The sequence below is a fragment of the Staurois parvus genome, unplaced genomic scaffold (assembly GCF_062004578.1).
Source record: "Staurois parvus isolate SC_StPar_1 unplaced genomic scaffold, SC_StPar_1.0 ptg000177l, whole genome shotgun sequence".
Classification (NCBI taxonomy): Eukaryota; Metazoa; Chordata; class Amphibia; order Anura; family Ranidae; genus Staurois; species Staurois parvus.
In genome coordinates, this window is record NW_028317973.1 from 3,252,070 (window position 1) to 3,266,688 (window position 14,619).

Here is a 14,619-nt window from a genome sequence, read left to right on the forward strand (position 1 = left end):
ACATCGCTGGATCGTGAAGAAGCTCAGGTAAGTATTGACTGAGCTGGAGGCACTTCTGCATACAGAAGGTTTTTTACCTTCATGTATAGAATGCATGAAGGTAAAAAACCTTGAGCTTTTACAACCACTTTAAGTAGGAATTTTTCAAGGTCTCAGATGTGTATACTTGTGAAGAGGATGGCAATGCTGATTTCTTCAATAACCCACATCTAAAGCCAGCCATACATGGGTTGAATTTTCTAAGAATTTTTGTTTGAATTTTGCACCATTAGTGGGCCACAGAAATGGGTGATTTTTGTGTGACCATTGGATTTGAGTGATCGGGCATGTTGGAATTTTTTTTAAAAACTAATGAATTTCTAATTGATTATGGGAGAATTGTGCGAGAAATATAATCTAACAAGAAATGAGCATGAGCTGTGACCTGGAAAGAAACACAAATGCTTGGTCATGAACATTCTTTTCTGTAGCAACTATGAAATTGAAGGCTTGATTGGTTGAATGTTGAAATCAAGGGTGGCACCATCAGATTACAAAACACACGAAATTTCTGATTTTTTAAAGAAAATTTGTTCAGAATTCGACCCATGTATGGCCTGCATAACAGGTAGAATAGTTTTTTAATGCTGTAATGTGCATCTGATTTACTGCTGTGTGTTTTCCATATTATCAGTCCTCTTAGTTCTGCTTTCTAAAATAACTGTTGTGTTTAAGATTGGTCACAATTCCAGAGCATTAGAAATCTGTGTGAACTCAGATACAAGTCCAAGCTTTAAACTGTTACATATCATCACATGCAGTTGCAGTTGTGGTTTAGCCTGTACTAATCCCTGCACAAAGACCTAAAATGCAAATCACTGTCTCACCTGTTTGTTTTTGCTTTTTCATGCCAGTTTGCAGTCGCGAATAGCTGACTACATTTTTTATCTTTAAATTATTCTTTGGCTGTTTACTTGTCCTGCCCTCACAGATGGAAGTTAATACTGAAACCAAGTGGTTATAGCAGTGTAAATAAATCAAAGTTACATTTTATTATTTTCCTTCTACCTTTGTGTATAATTTATACATTTCTTTCCTAAACCATCTGTGCATGTAAAAATGTATGATTGTGATAGTCAGATTCAGCCTTGATGCTGGCCGATGGAGTTAACTACCTAAATGAATGTCATCTTGAACCATTTTGAACTGATAAATAGCCTGGGCATCCCACTCTGGGAAAATGCCATAAAGTATCCAGTATCTCCTTTCTAGCACAGGAACTGATTTTATACATTGATTCACACAGAGAGCTGTAAAATAGAAAAAAGATTTTTCCTGAAGTAATATTTCTGATGAATGAACTGCATTTTTATTAGGTTTGAGTATAAAGCATTATTATAGGTTTGGGCAAAGGTAACCTCTCTGCCATTGTAGATTTTATCTGATATTGCTTAGGGAACTGACCTCCAGTATACTCAGATCACCTGGTACAACTCAATAAATAGGATGTTTTGCAGTGAAAGAAAAGGAGTAATGATATATAGGTGCTATTAGGGCAGATGTGGTCCACAGTAGTTGGAAGAGACAATGAATGGTTAAGCTTGATCATGCTTGAAATGATCATGGCTGCTATTCTGGAAATTCCCAAAAGTTTTGCAGCCCAGAGATGCAAAACGGAACCAGAGAGTGTTCCATTATCTTGTCACCTTGTTTCTTTGCAGTATATACAAGCTCCCGGATTTGCCACATAAGCAGTACTTGGATTTAAAATATGAATTTTAAACTACTAATTTTGCCTTTTCCTCCCTCATCAAAATGCGAATGAAAAATGTAAGCCAACCCTTTCTATAGTCATTATATACATTATTTTAGACAAAATGGTGTCATCACTGGGTCTCTACGCTTCTCTGTACAATGCAGGCAGATTATGGCTGGTTGGAGGGACTGGCAATTTGCTGTACATAGTTTCCAAAAACATGTCAGAACTCTGTTTTAACTACTTGAAGACTGGGCTATAGCTGAATGACGGCTACAGTGCAGTTGTCCAGTTCTGGGAGGGCGTCATATGACGTCCTCTGAGAACCGCGCATCCAGTGGCTTGCACCCGGCACTCTCTGTAATTGCTGTGCCCCTTGAACACAGCTGATCACATGACATGGTAAAGGGCCAATCACAGGGGCCTTTTACCGCGTAATCAGTTGTGTCCAATCACAGCTGCTCACCATATAAGCACACTTGTTGGTTATCAGCAATACTTTCCTCATACTGTCACAGCGTAAAGAAAGTACTGCCGATAACCGGCAAGTGTGAAAGGAGACATCTACACTGATAATCAGGGCACTGATTATCAGTGCAGCCTCAAAAGTGCCCATCAGTGCTGCCTATAAATGCCAATCCGTGCCCAGCAGTGCTGCCAATCTTTGCCCAGCAGTGCTGTCAATCTATGCCCAGCAGTGCTGTCAATCTATGCCCAGCAGTGCCGCCTATCAGTGCCCTTCAGTGCTTCCTATTAGTGCCCATCAGTGACGGCTATCAGTGGCCATCATTGCCACATATTAGTGCAGCCTCATCAGTGCCTTCTCATCAATGCCCACCAGTACTGCCTCATCATTGCTGCCTCATCAGTGCTGCCTATCAGTGCCACCTCATCAGTGCTGCCTATCAATGCCAATCAGTGCTCATCAACGCACATCAGCAAAATTTTATAATAGAAACTAAGAAAAACTTTTTTTAAAAAATCTTAGATCTTTTTTCATTTGTTTAGCAAAAAATAAAAAACCCAGTAGTGATTAAATACCACCAAAAGAAAGTGCTATTTGTGTGAAAAAATTATAAAAATCATATGGGTACAGTGTTGCATGACTGTGCAATTGTCATTCAAATGTGACAGCACTGAAAACTTGCCTGGGCATGAAGGGAGTAAAAGTGTCCAGTAGACAAGTGGTAAAGTGGCTGTAAACCCTTACATATATCCAGTGAAGTGACTAGCCTTAGGTGAGACAGAGGTAAAACAAATCCTATACCACACAAGTTGTACCAGTTTATCTGTATTTCTCTTCTCTGCAGAAATTCCAAAGTGCAGAATTTATACAGCTTGTTTGAGATTTCAGGAAGTAGGGAGCGGAAAGCTGAAGTGACAATCTTTGGAGAACTAATTGGAGGTAAGGGACACACACCTCTTCACACAGCACACAGGAACAAAGCTGACACTGTCAATCATAGGAGGTGGGCTCCCGCCTCTGACACCTATTTTCTCTTGGTATCAGGAAAACTGGCTTTGGATTGAGACAAGTACACACTATAGAAGGATATGATTTGTTCATATTTCATGTCAGAGATTTACAACAACTTTAAGCACTCCAGGAGCCTGTAAAACTTTGCAAGATGGAATGTAAGGCTGGAGTTTAGCTTAAAGTATGTAGGTCCAGCCAAAACCTTTTTTTGGCATTGGATAGAATACAGAAATATTAGAACCCTTGTCTGGTTTTTACTGCTATTCCGCAGTCTGCCTAAGACCAGACTGTCACAGTTTCTATGAGTTTAAATGATAAAATTGTAAATTATGATTTTTAAAGGAAACTGGACTGGACTTCCACCAAGAAGACTAGTGTGTCATATGAATGTTTTTTGTCTCTTTACTTGAGTTTTAGTAAGCTGAAGAGTATGCTCTTCTAATGATGTTTTGTACAAGTCAAAGACACACAAATCTATGAACAATGCATATCGAGGACACTGACTATTTGTCAGACAATGGTAGATTGAACAGTAAACAGAAAACCAATCATTTTTTATCTGTGATCACACTGGTCTATTTACGCAGCTGGCCTAGATAAGACTCTTTTTGTAGAACATCATTTTCTGGCATTATCCAATTCCAATAAACTGAGGGAAAAGTTCACAAAAAATACTTAACCAAACATTAACACCCTGGTATATCCCTACATGGCTCTTGAAGTCCAGGAAAAGAAGTCAAGTTATATGGTTTACTATTTTTATAAGACACAACAGGTTTTACTTTTAGGACACTTTTGGAAAAGACTATAAACGGTTACATCACTTTTAAATTTATGTATATATATAAGACATTATGCTATCTCAAAGGACTCAGTCATGACAAGAATAATATTACCGTGTCCATATTTTACAGTAATTCTTATAAAAAGAAATAAGTGTGTTTTCAGAAGTAAGATGGAAACTAGTGCAAGGTGTATACAAACATCCTTTAAGGACTAATAAATAATGCCTTAACATGGATAGCTGGATAAAATCACACACCTTCAGCCAATGTTACATAATTATGATGCTAGTACCCCAAAGATTGGTATGTCAAATAATATTGAACACCGCAGGGGATATAACTACACACCCTATAAGTACAATGACATACTTCAATTAACACAGAAAAAAACATCTCATATCCCATATGAGAGGGAATAGAATAAAATCCAATTTTATTCCCTGAAGACCTTATATATTCCATATTCCTAAAGTGCCATCTGGTGGACAAGTGAAACCACTGGCTGTGCGAACAATCAGTTAATCAGTAATATTACTCCCCAGTCAGATGTGAGTAAACATTTAAGATTAAACTTCTATTCCAGTCCCTAGATAAGAGGATTTTTGGGAATAAAAAGAGTGATTCAGAGAGAAAAGAGATCTCCATTTTGATCACCATCTGCTTGAGCTTCATCATCTCATATTATCACACTCCCTTATAGGAGGAAAGATCAGTCTTTATCTGTATACTCTCATACATTATGCTATCTTGGTCTGAGACGCTTTCCCAGTCTATTTCCTGGAAGGTCTCATTGGGCTGTGGCTCTTAATTCAGCACCAATACCTTGCTGGGTAAAGTATAATTGTATAATTACTTTGAACTACTTCCACCTTACTCCTGAATATAACTTGCCTACATAGATTTTTTTCATATTTGTGTGCCAAATTTTGACATTATCTACCATTAACAGCATCACAACCATCTATGGAATGACTAATCAAATCCAAGCTATTTTATCTCAGCCTGTAGATAGACTCAACCCCTTTTATTGTGCCACAGAAGAAGGGAACAGTCTGATAAATGCAGACCTGGTTGTTTTCTAGGTTAGTTAGATAATTGGTACTCTGTACCTTGGTTGTGGTACCTACGAGTTGACAGTAAATTATCTAATTCATCCTATTACTAGGCATACAATTTCACGCATTTAAGTTGTGGTTTTCGTAGTGGAATATTAATTTTGTGTGTCCATGTCATATGAGTAATCCTACTAACACCCTTTATTGTGAGTGACTTAATTGTTTAAAAAAATTATATGTTTATTTATTTTTTATTTCCGTAGTCCTTACTTTCACACAATTTTATTGTGCTTAAAATACCTACATAGAGCAGGAATTCAGGAAATAGGTAATTGGGTCAGCGTAGTTATAATTATTAATTTATTTTATATTGTTACTACTGTGGTATTCCTGACAGGACTGATTTCGCCTCATTGGAACAGTAACAACAGTTTTATAGAATAGGATGCAAAAGAAAATCATAACTTGTTTAATCGTAAATTCAATGATCTTCCACCTTATGTTTTAGCCTTTATAATGTGGTTCAAAGCAATGCATATTTTAATAAAAAAACAAACAAAAGCATAAAGCAATGCCTCAATACTGGACATTTGCTAAAGGTGTTTTTTTATATCTTATATTCAAAAGGAATGGAAGATGCAATATAAATAATCTACAACCCAAGATCCTATTAGTAGTGGCAACTGAAAAAAGTAATTCTTACATAGTTACTGTACATAAGTTAAACAAAATACACAAGTCCATATAGTTCAACCAATAGAAAAAAATAAATTGAATAAATAATTAGAAAACCTCTATATACAGAATCCTATACCCACAGTTCATTCAGAGGAAAGCGAAAAACCCCTAGCTTCCCTGTAGCTAACGTTGGCTGACACAAGGGGAATTACGTGACCAGACCAAACAGGCCTGAGAAGGATAGTTAGTAGAGGTATTAGGAAGGGGGAAGGAGTGTTTTTAGGCATAGTTAGTGAAAGCCAAGAATTCTGCTTTAAGGTCAGCTTGTAAGTTGGAGACAACCTGTAAGGATGTATTCCACTACACAGCTTGCTGTCATCTGCAAGCACAGCAATAGTGCTTTTAATTCTACAGGTTATATCACTTATAAAGAGGCTAAAAAGTACCCAAATTAACCTGAACTTAACTAAAACCTTAGACCATTCAAAGTATGAATTATTACACTCTGAATATGGTCTTCTCACCACTTTCCTATCCATTTACAAACGGACTTTTCTATGCCTGTAGACGTTAACGTACAAATTAGCATTGTGTATGGAACTGTGTCAAACGCTTTTGCAAAGTCCAAGTATTCTATATCCACAGCCACTCCTTTAGGATTTTACTTACTCATAGGAAGGTAGCAGATTTTTTTCTTCCATAATACATTTTTATTTGGTTTTACAAATATAGGGTAGGAGATTTTTTGACAGCTTTGGTCTTTTGTGAATATATGCTACCTATTACTTAAAATATTGTGTTCTAACAGAAATTCCTCTTCATTACTTTAGATATGTTAAGGCACAAGACCTTCACATTTGGGACCTCTTTGGTGTGGTCTTGTGTTCTGCCTTAAAACACATCAGTAGTGCAAACAATATCTAAAGCATAGTTTTCTTTAGGGTTTGTAACAAGTAGATCGATACAAGACAACCTAGGTAAGTCTAACATTAACACAACAGAGTTGAGGTCTGCAATTGGATAAACAGCAAAACAAAGATTTGCAGGAAAAAAATGTTTAACTCACAATAACTCGGAGAATAGTGGTCCCAACGGTGACATTCTCATAAAGAGTTATGTTGTAAAGAGGCTGACTGAAGATCGGACGGTTGTCATTCTCATTGATCAAATTAATCTTCACTTTTGAAAATCCCACGTGGTCTGAAACACTTTCATTTGCAAACAGCTAAAAGTCAAAGCAAAATCACATTAAAAAATAGTTGTAATGTAAGCAGAAACATTGGTCCAAAAACATAAAGGGTTAGAAAGTATAAATATTACAGAACATCATATTGAGCAAATATCGGAAAAAAAAAAATTCCAAGGAGAGTTTGCCCAGAACAGGACAATATGTTATAGACCTGTAGAGGAATAATAATGAGATAGGAGGATGTGGAACATATGTCGCTAGCAAAGGGATGCTAGGTACACCGCCAAAAAATTATAATTAATTATAACAAGGAAAAAAGAAAGAAGCAAAAGGTGTAAGGAAGAGAGAAAGATAAAAAAAATGGGTGGGGGTGTGAATAGGGTCTCCCCTTTGGTCTTTGGTGATTCCATCTAAGCGAGGCTATACTCCAGGAGCTCTTTATAAGTATATCAGAGAAAGTGAACTGGGTCCTGTAAAACCATGTTTTTTTTAGAAATGAGCCTCTTGGTTCTTCAGAGTTTCAGTATGTTTCTCCATTTGCATAATGGATTGGTATACAGACCCAGGCTACGTTGATTAGGTGTTGCAGCAAAGAGTGGCAAAATTTTCATTTGGAAACAGAGCTGAGATGAAATAGGCAGGCAGCTGGATCCAAATCCAGTGCTAGGCCTATAAGATCCTTAATGCAAAAACACTCTACCAGATCTGTGGACATGACTAAAAGAAAACCATACCTCTAGATCTCCTATACAGCAATCAGTTTGGATGTACATTTGGAAACATACAATGAAGTCTCACCAGACTCTGAGAGGCATGCCTGCCTGTAGCATAGAATAGGTATTTGGGAGACCATGTTGGAATGACTAAGTATTTGCACAGCTAAGTTTGAAGTGTATGAGGACAAAAGAGAGTAGCCTGCTGCAACTGGAAGGAAAGGAGATATTGTCGGAGTTGGTAGGCCTGCCAGAAAGGGTGAGGGGGGGTCCAACATAGACTGTATAGCAGAAACAGATTTCCAGCCTCCATTATCCAGAAAATCTTGCAACCTGAATTTGTTCACTAACAAGAATGGGTGAAACCTGGGATCACGAACCCTGGTGGGAAGTCTGGGTTTCCTAAAACTGGAAACATAGGGGATTTAAGTACCAGATTAATCACATTGGGACTGGCCTTAAGGATAAGTTTACGGATAATGCCAAGGATTGGGTGGTGGTTTCTTATTGAGCAATGGCATTGGCCCTGAAGCCACAGAATAACTTTTAGGAGAATGGGGGACATAGCCTGTTCCAAAAATACACAGATCTTTAAGTCTGCATGCTTGCACCAGTCCAGTACCCTGACCAGATAAGATGCTTGGTGATAGCGCACAGGATTAGGGAAACCCATGCCTCTAGATTGTTTTGACAAACTAAGGGCGTTTGTCTTTATTCTGGGCAGACAATCTGACCACAAGAATTGTACAAATTTATTTTTTACCTATTGTAGAAAATTGGGTGGGATCGTGACTGGGAGGGTCTGAAAGAGGTATGGTAAATGGGGGAACACATTCATTTTAAGAATACTTTTTCTTTCAAGCCAGGTATGTGAAACCATTTGTCATTTCTGCAGATCTCTATGGATAGTGGAAAGCAATGGGGAAAATTTTTTTCCAAAACACTTTTCCAAAGTCTGGGTGGTAAAAATTTCCAAGTATTCCAGTTTCCCTGCCACCCTTTTGAACAGGAAGTGCTGTGTAAACTGTTGGCGCTATATAAATCCTGCATAATAATTTAAAATGATATAGTTTGGATAGAGGAATTGTACATTTAACACTGCAGACTTTGAGAAATTAATTTTATAATTGGAGCGTTAGTTATAAGAGTGCAGTTCTGTTATCAAATTCAGGGATCAATGTCTCAGGGTTAGTGATGAAAAAGAGTAAGTCATCATTGTAAGTGACAAACTTGTGGTAGGCTGTGTGCACTTGTACACCCTTGATATCCGGGTTCAAAATGAATATTAACAATGAGAGGTGACAACTCTGGTGGGTGCCGTTAGGCAAGGTAACATCCAAGGAGAGAGCCTTGTTAGTTTTGACCACTGAGGCAGGACTGTCAGACAGAGCAATAAAACAGTCAACATGTTGCTTCCAATCTCAATACATTTAAGAGTATGCTTCATGAATATCCAGCTTTTAAATGTATTTTTTAACCTGCAACTAGTGTTGAATAATACTCTTGCAATCCATTATACAGTAGCACTCAGACCTGGAGAGGGAGGGGCCGAACTGGGAGCCAATCAGGCATGCTACATGAAATTTGACAGTGAACATCCTGATAAAAGGAAATAGCAGAATGAACAGATCAGTCTGCTGCTACTATTTTACTGTTCAGTCAGCAGGCTGGGGTGAACAACGAACATTATTGTATTCCTTCAAGAGTCTATGGCCTGGTTCACACTTATGCAGTTTGCTTTTGATCCGTTTCTGCAGTGCTTTTTGTGTTTTTGCACGCACGTTTCTTGCACATTTTTTGATGCGTTTTGCGTTTTTTATACTCTTTTGGCCAATTTGTTGTTAGGCATATTAAAAAATGCAAAACACAAAAAAAGCACATTACAAAAAGCACTACATGACCTTTCTACAGTATCTCCATTGAAGTCTATTGAACAAAAAATGCACTGTTTAAAAAACTCCCCGACCCTTTCCAAAAACACAGCAGCTGAAAAACGCATATGTGAACGTGTCCCATAGGAAACCATGTGGACTGTAGTGTGTTTCTGCAAAAAGCACTACAGAAAAGCAAAGGTGCGAACCAGGCCTATAACTGTAACAAAGAAAGTGATATCATCCACCTAGCTGTTCTTTGTGAAAGGGTTGTGCAAATCTGAGGACTAGACAGACTTACATGCCTTTCATGTATTTAGCTTTTTGCCTGAAATTCATCTTTAAAGTGGAGTTCCAGCTGAAAGAAAAAAAATAAAAGTCAGCAGCTACAAAAACTGTAGCTGCTGACTTTTAAAATACAACCACTTACCTGTCCCTTGGTCCAGCAGTGTCCTCACCACCGCTGGTTTCACTGGCCATCTTCTCTCCCTGTCACCAGCATCTTTAGTGTGGGAACCCGGCTGTGACAGCTTGCTGCTTCACAGCCGGGTGCCCACTGTGCATGTGCGAGAAGCGCTGTGCTTTGTGAATGGCCCCAAAATCTTCTGGGACCTGTCACATGTCCCAGAAGACTACGGGGAGGGAGGGGGACAACAGCAATCACAGCACAAGTGGGAGCGGGTACCTGTCAAATTCGGGTACCCGCTCCCCAAAGGTGCCAATCCTTAATGGGGAGCCGGGGACAAAACATTAAAGCGGAACTTCCCCTTTTGGGTGGCGCTCCGCTTTAATTTCTCATCTGCCATAAATTATCATTATAAATATGCAAATGCACACAACTAACTTTTGCCTTGTTCTCCTGACTCTGTGTATTTAACTGAATGACAAATAATGTTCATGTTGAAAAAAAAAAGAGTGATAAAGAAAAATGGAAAATTCAGGCAAGCTTCTTTGGCTGGCCATACATCATACAATTCTATGAGGTCAAACTTAGGCTGGGCCATAAACTATTCAATTTTCTTACAAATTTCTGTCCAATTTCTTTTAGATTTACCTTCAACTATGTAGTGCAAGGGCCTACCTAATTGGATACAATTGAAAGTGTTGTTTAGGTTTGCCCTCATATTATATGTTTTTTGGTAAATCTAAAGCAAAATTCTCAAAAATATTGTATAATGTATGGCCAGCCTTAAACAACACTTTCAGTTATATCCAATTAGGCAGGCCCTTGCACTAAATAGTTGAAGGTAAATCTAAAGGAAATTGGGCAGAAATTGGCCAGAAAATTGTAAGAAAATTGTATAGTGTATGGCCAGCCTTAAGCTATGTTTTTTAGAACCCAGCAAGAACAGTCTAGAGACACTGGAATGGATTTCTCTAATAATATTAATGAAAAAAAAAAAGTGCCATATAATTTAAAACACATTTCAGTTTACAGAAGAAAGTAATTGAGCACCAGAAGAACCTATTGCAACTGTTCAGAATTCAATTTAACTATAAAGTACAGACAAAGATTCATTTTGCTGACAATTTTTTTGTCCCAGACCCACCAGAATTGTGAGCTTTAATTATAAAGCTGTATTTATCTCAGAAAACCAAGAGACTGCATGTTTTAAAGAGGAAAGCTCAACTATCACTATGAGGAAAATTCAAACATAAAGGCGGACTGCGTTTTTTTTTTTTGTTTTAGATAGAGAGGTGAGATATTAACACACCTGTCAGATTTTCCTGCTTTCAGTCTGTGTCCATGGCCAATAATCACAGGTAATTGCTCCATGAAGGACTGCATGCGAGTGGCCGCAATTAGCTGCAGGAGCTGTCAGCCTCCTATTGCTTTCAATGGGGCTGCTGCCCACAGCTAATCACCCAGGGCCTCCTGCTGGGCCTCCCACATGTAATCAGTCAAGGGCCCCATTTGCAAGTGTGAATAGAGCCTAAAGAATTAATGCCATTCATGTCTGGTCTCAGCAATCTGCTCTGTCCCATCTTTCTGTGCACTGTTCTTTTACTTTGCAGATTAGAAGGCTGCCAAGTCACTGTTGGGAAGAGGGAGCAGGGTGAGCTGAGCTGCTGACATGAAAACGAATATACTTTTTTTGCTAGGCAGTTTGAGGTTTAAGGTTTATCTAAAGCCCAACCTTATTTTTTTCTTTTAGATTAGCAGAGCAATACAAAGCAGAGTGCTTACATAGTAAAACACACACAGCAGAGTTAGTAAAACAGCACACAGTTAACCCTTTGATCGCCCCAGATGTTAACCCCTTCCTGCCCAGTGTCATTAGTACAATGTCAGTATTTTGTATTAGCACTGATCACTGTATTAGTGTCACTGTGGATGTCAGTGGCAGTTCGTTCCCCTCCAGTGTCAGAATGCCCACCACAGTCCCACTGCAAATCGCTGATTGCTGCCATTACTAGTACGAAAAAAAAAATTCCAGTATGTATACCACCATTTGTAGATGCTATAACTTTCCTGTAAAACAATTAGTTTAGACATATAGAGATTTTTTTTTTGCAAACATATGTAGCAGAATACATTTTGGCCTAAATGTATGATGAAATTTGATTTATAAAATTTTTTTACTGGATATGTTTTATAGCAAAAAGTCAAAATATTGTTTTTGTTTTCAAAATTGTTGGTCTTTTTTTGTTTATAAAGCAGAGGCAATCAAATACCATCGAAAGAAAGCTCCATTTGTGGGAAAAAACAACATAAATTTTATTTGGGTACAGAGGTGACAACGCTATTGTCAAAGTAAAGCAGCACCATATCACAAAAAACGGCCTGGTCAGGAAGGGGGGTAAATCCTCTGGAGGGCAAGTGGTTAAACATTACCCCTATTAAAAAAAAAAATAAAAAATTATTTTTGTATCTAGATTGCATAGAAAATAAAATAATTTCTGCAAAGCTTATGAAATCCTAGTTTTTCCCTAAAAATCACTGTATGCATTACTTTATCTTAAGTAATGACATGTTACTATTTAGCCCTCTGTAAAAAGAGCTTTGCTAGAAATTGCACCAAAGATGCAGAATGCATGGCTTTTTAAAACAGTTTTTATTTGATTTTCTATTTTCTTTTATTTTTCAGACAGGGTATGGAGCATCCATATGACACAAAGGAGTTTATGTACTAACCCTGGAGAGTGCAAAATCGGGTGCACTTGTGTATAGAAACCAATCAGCTTCCAGGTTTTATTGCCAAAGTTTAACTGAACAAGAGGTTAGAAGCTGATTGGCTACCATGCACAGGTGTACCAGATTCTGAGTGAACCAGCTTTTGTAAATCTCCCCCAAAGTGATACTAAATTCTGGTTTGAAAAAAATTCAATTCAACTATGTATTCTTATCTCCCTGCCTCCTCAAAATCTCCAATTTCTGTTTTTGCCGCTGTGACCCTATAGAGCACAGGTGTCAAGCTGGAGGCCCTCCAGCTGGTTCCAAACTACAAGTCCCATGAGGCATTGCAAGATTGACAGTTACAAGCATGACTTCCAAAGGCAGAGGCACGATGGGACTTGTAGTTTCACAACAGCTGGAGGGCCACCAGTTTGACACCCCTGCTATAGAGGGTGGCTATATTCATTCTTCATGGTCTCACTGTATGTAAGAACATACCCACCTTCTTTTGCTTGCTCCTGAAATGGACTATGGACTATGCGATTTGCACGTGTAGAGCAGTGCTTACGACTGTAACTAACATGCATTACTCGTTGCAAACAAATGGAAATGAAGAGCAAAGAGGGATGTTTGGGAGCTCAAGAGGGATGAAACCAGGAGGCAGTAAAATAACATAGTAAAAAACAACTTTATGAAAAATAGATTACAGGGCCATTAAGCAGTGGATGTGTATGGATTAATTTTAGAGAATAAAGATAGTGTCACTTTATTGTTATGCTGAACTGAAATTTATGAAGATTAACCATTTCAGCCTTAGTGACATACCCGTACATCACCAGGTTGAAGTGGTTATACCAGGATGATGCCTACAGCTACAGTGATCATCCCCGTTTTTTTTTTCCATCGGGAAATGGGATTTAATGTAAAAGTGATCTTATCGGCTAATTTGCCGCTGGATCACTTTTACAGGCGGCAAAAGGGGGTCCCCCGCCCTTCAGGGCTCTCCCATCTAAGGACTGAAGCTGGCTGACAATAGAGATGACTGAGCACTGGAACATCCCCGATCATCACTATGGCATAAGAAACCAGAAGCGATGAGCATTTTGTAACTTCCAGTTTCTCTCAGATGTAAACAGGCTATTACTGGCTTGTAAAAGCATCAGATCAAATCAAACCTAGTTTGATCAGATGTTTTTGAGGGCAGAGATCAGATCTCTCCATAAAGAAGACTTGCCACTGCTTCAGCTATCAGAAGGAATGTTGTTCATCCCTTGTGATAACCATAAAAGTGAAAAAAAAAGCGATAGAGTAAAATAAAAAATTATTTAAACAATGTAAAGCGCCCCCCCACCAAGGTGACTGCATATGTAGGCATCAGTGCAGCTTCATCAGCGCACCTCAATGAAAGAGCAAGTAACTTAGTTGCAAAACTTTTTAACAGAAACTAAGAAAAACTTTCCTTTTTCAAAATGGTTGGTCTTTTTCTGTTTGTTTAACAAAAAACAGTGGTGATTAAATACCACCAAAAGAAATCGCTGTCTCAAAAAAATTATAAAAATTTCATATTGGTACAGCTACCCATAAAAGCTGAAAACTGGCCTGGACAGGAAGGGGATGAAGGTGCCCAGAAGGCAAGTGGTTAATCAGTTGGTGGACATCAGAGAGTAGAATTACTGTATGTGTGATTCCTCTTTGGTGTTTAATCTTAATCCTATCAATTTAGTGTAGTAGTTGCAGGAATCTCTACACTCTTATTCTAGCAGCACAGATTTATGACTGGAAAAAGCAAGACACTATAAAAAAAATACAACCCAAACAGACGGCAGGTAATGGCGGCATGGCGGAAAAGAGCATTTATGTGCTATAAAACGTTTACAGCATTCTCTGTCAGGCAGCAACCTTTTTAGCACCAAAGTCCTCGACAAAATGCTCACCAGCACACTATTCTAAAGTATTAAGACTGAAATAATGAAATAAAAACTGTAGCTAACCCAGCAT

General features: G+C 38.3%; 1 protein-coding gene across 3 annotated transcripts in view; it reads right to left on the reverse strand.

Moving 5' to 3' along the window:
* The window catches only part of CDH23 (cadherin related 23), a 1,300,862-nt gene that overhangs the window by 596,561 nt on the left and 689,682 nt on the right, over positions 1-14,619 (reverse strand). For all 3 annotated transcript variants that reach the window (XM_089677099.1, XM_089677097.1, XM_089677098.1), the window contains exon 13: positions 6,797-6,955. In XM_089677099.1, coding sequence (XP_089533225.1) covers positions 6,797-6,955 — 159 coding nt within the window. The remainder of the gene's footprint in view (positions 1-6,796; positions 6,956-14,619) is intronic.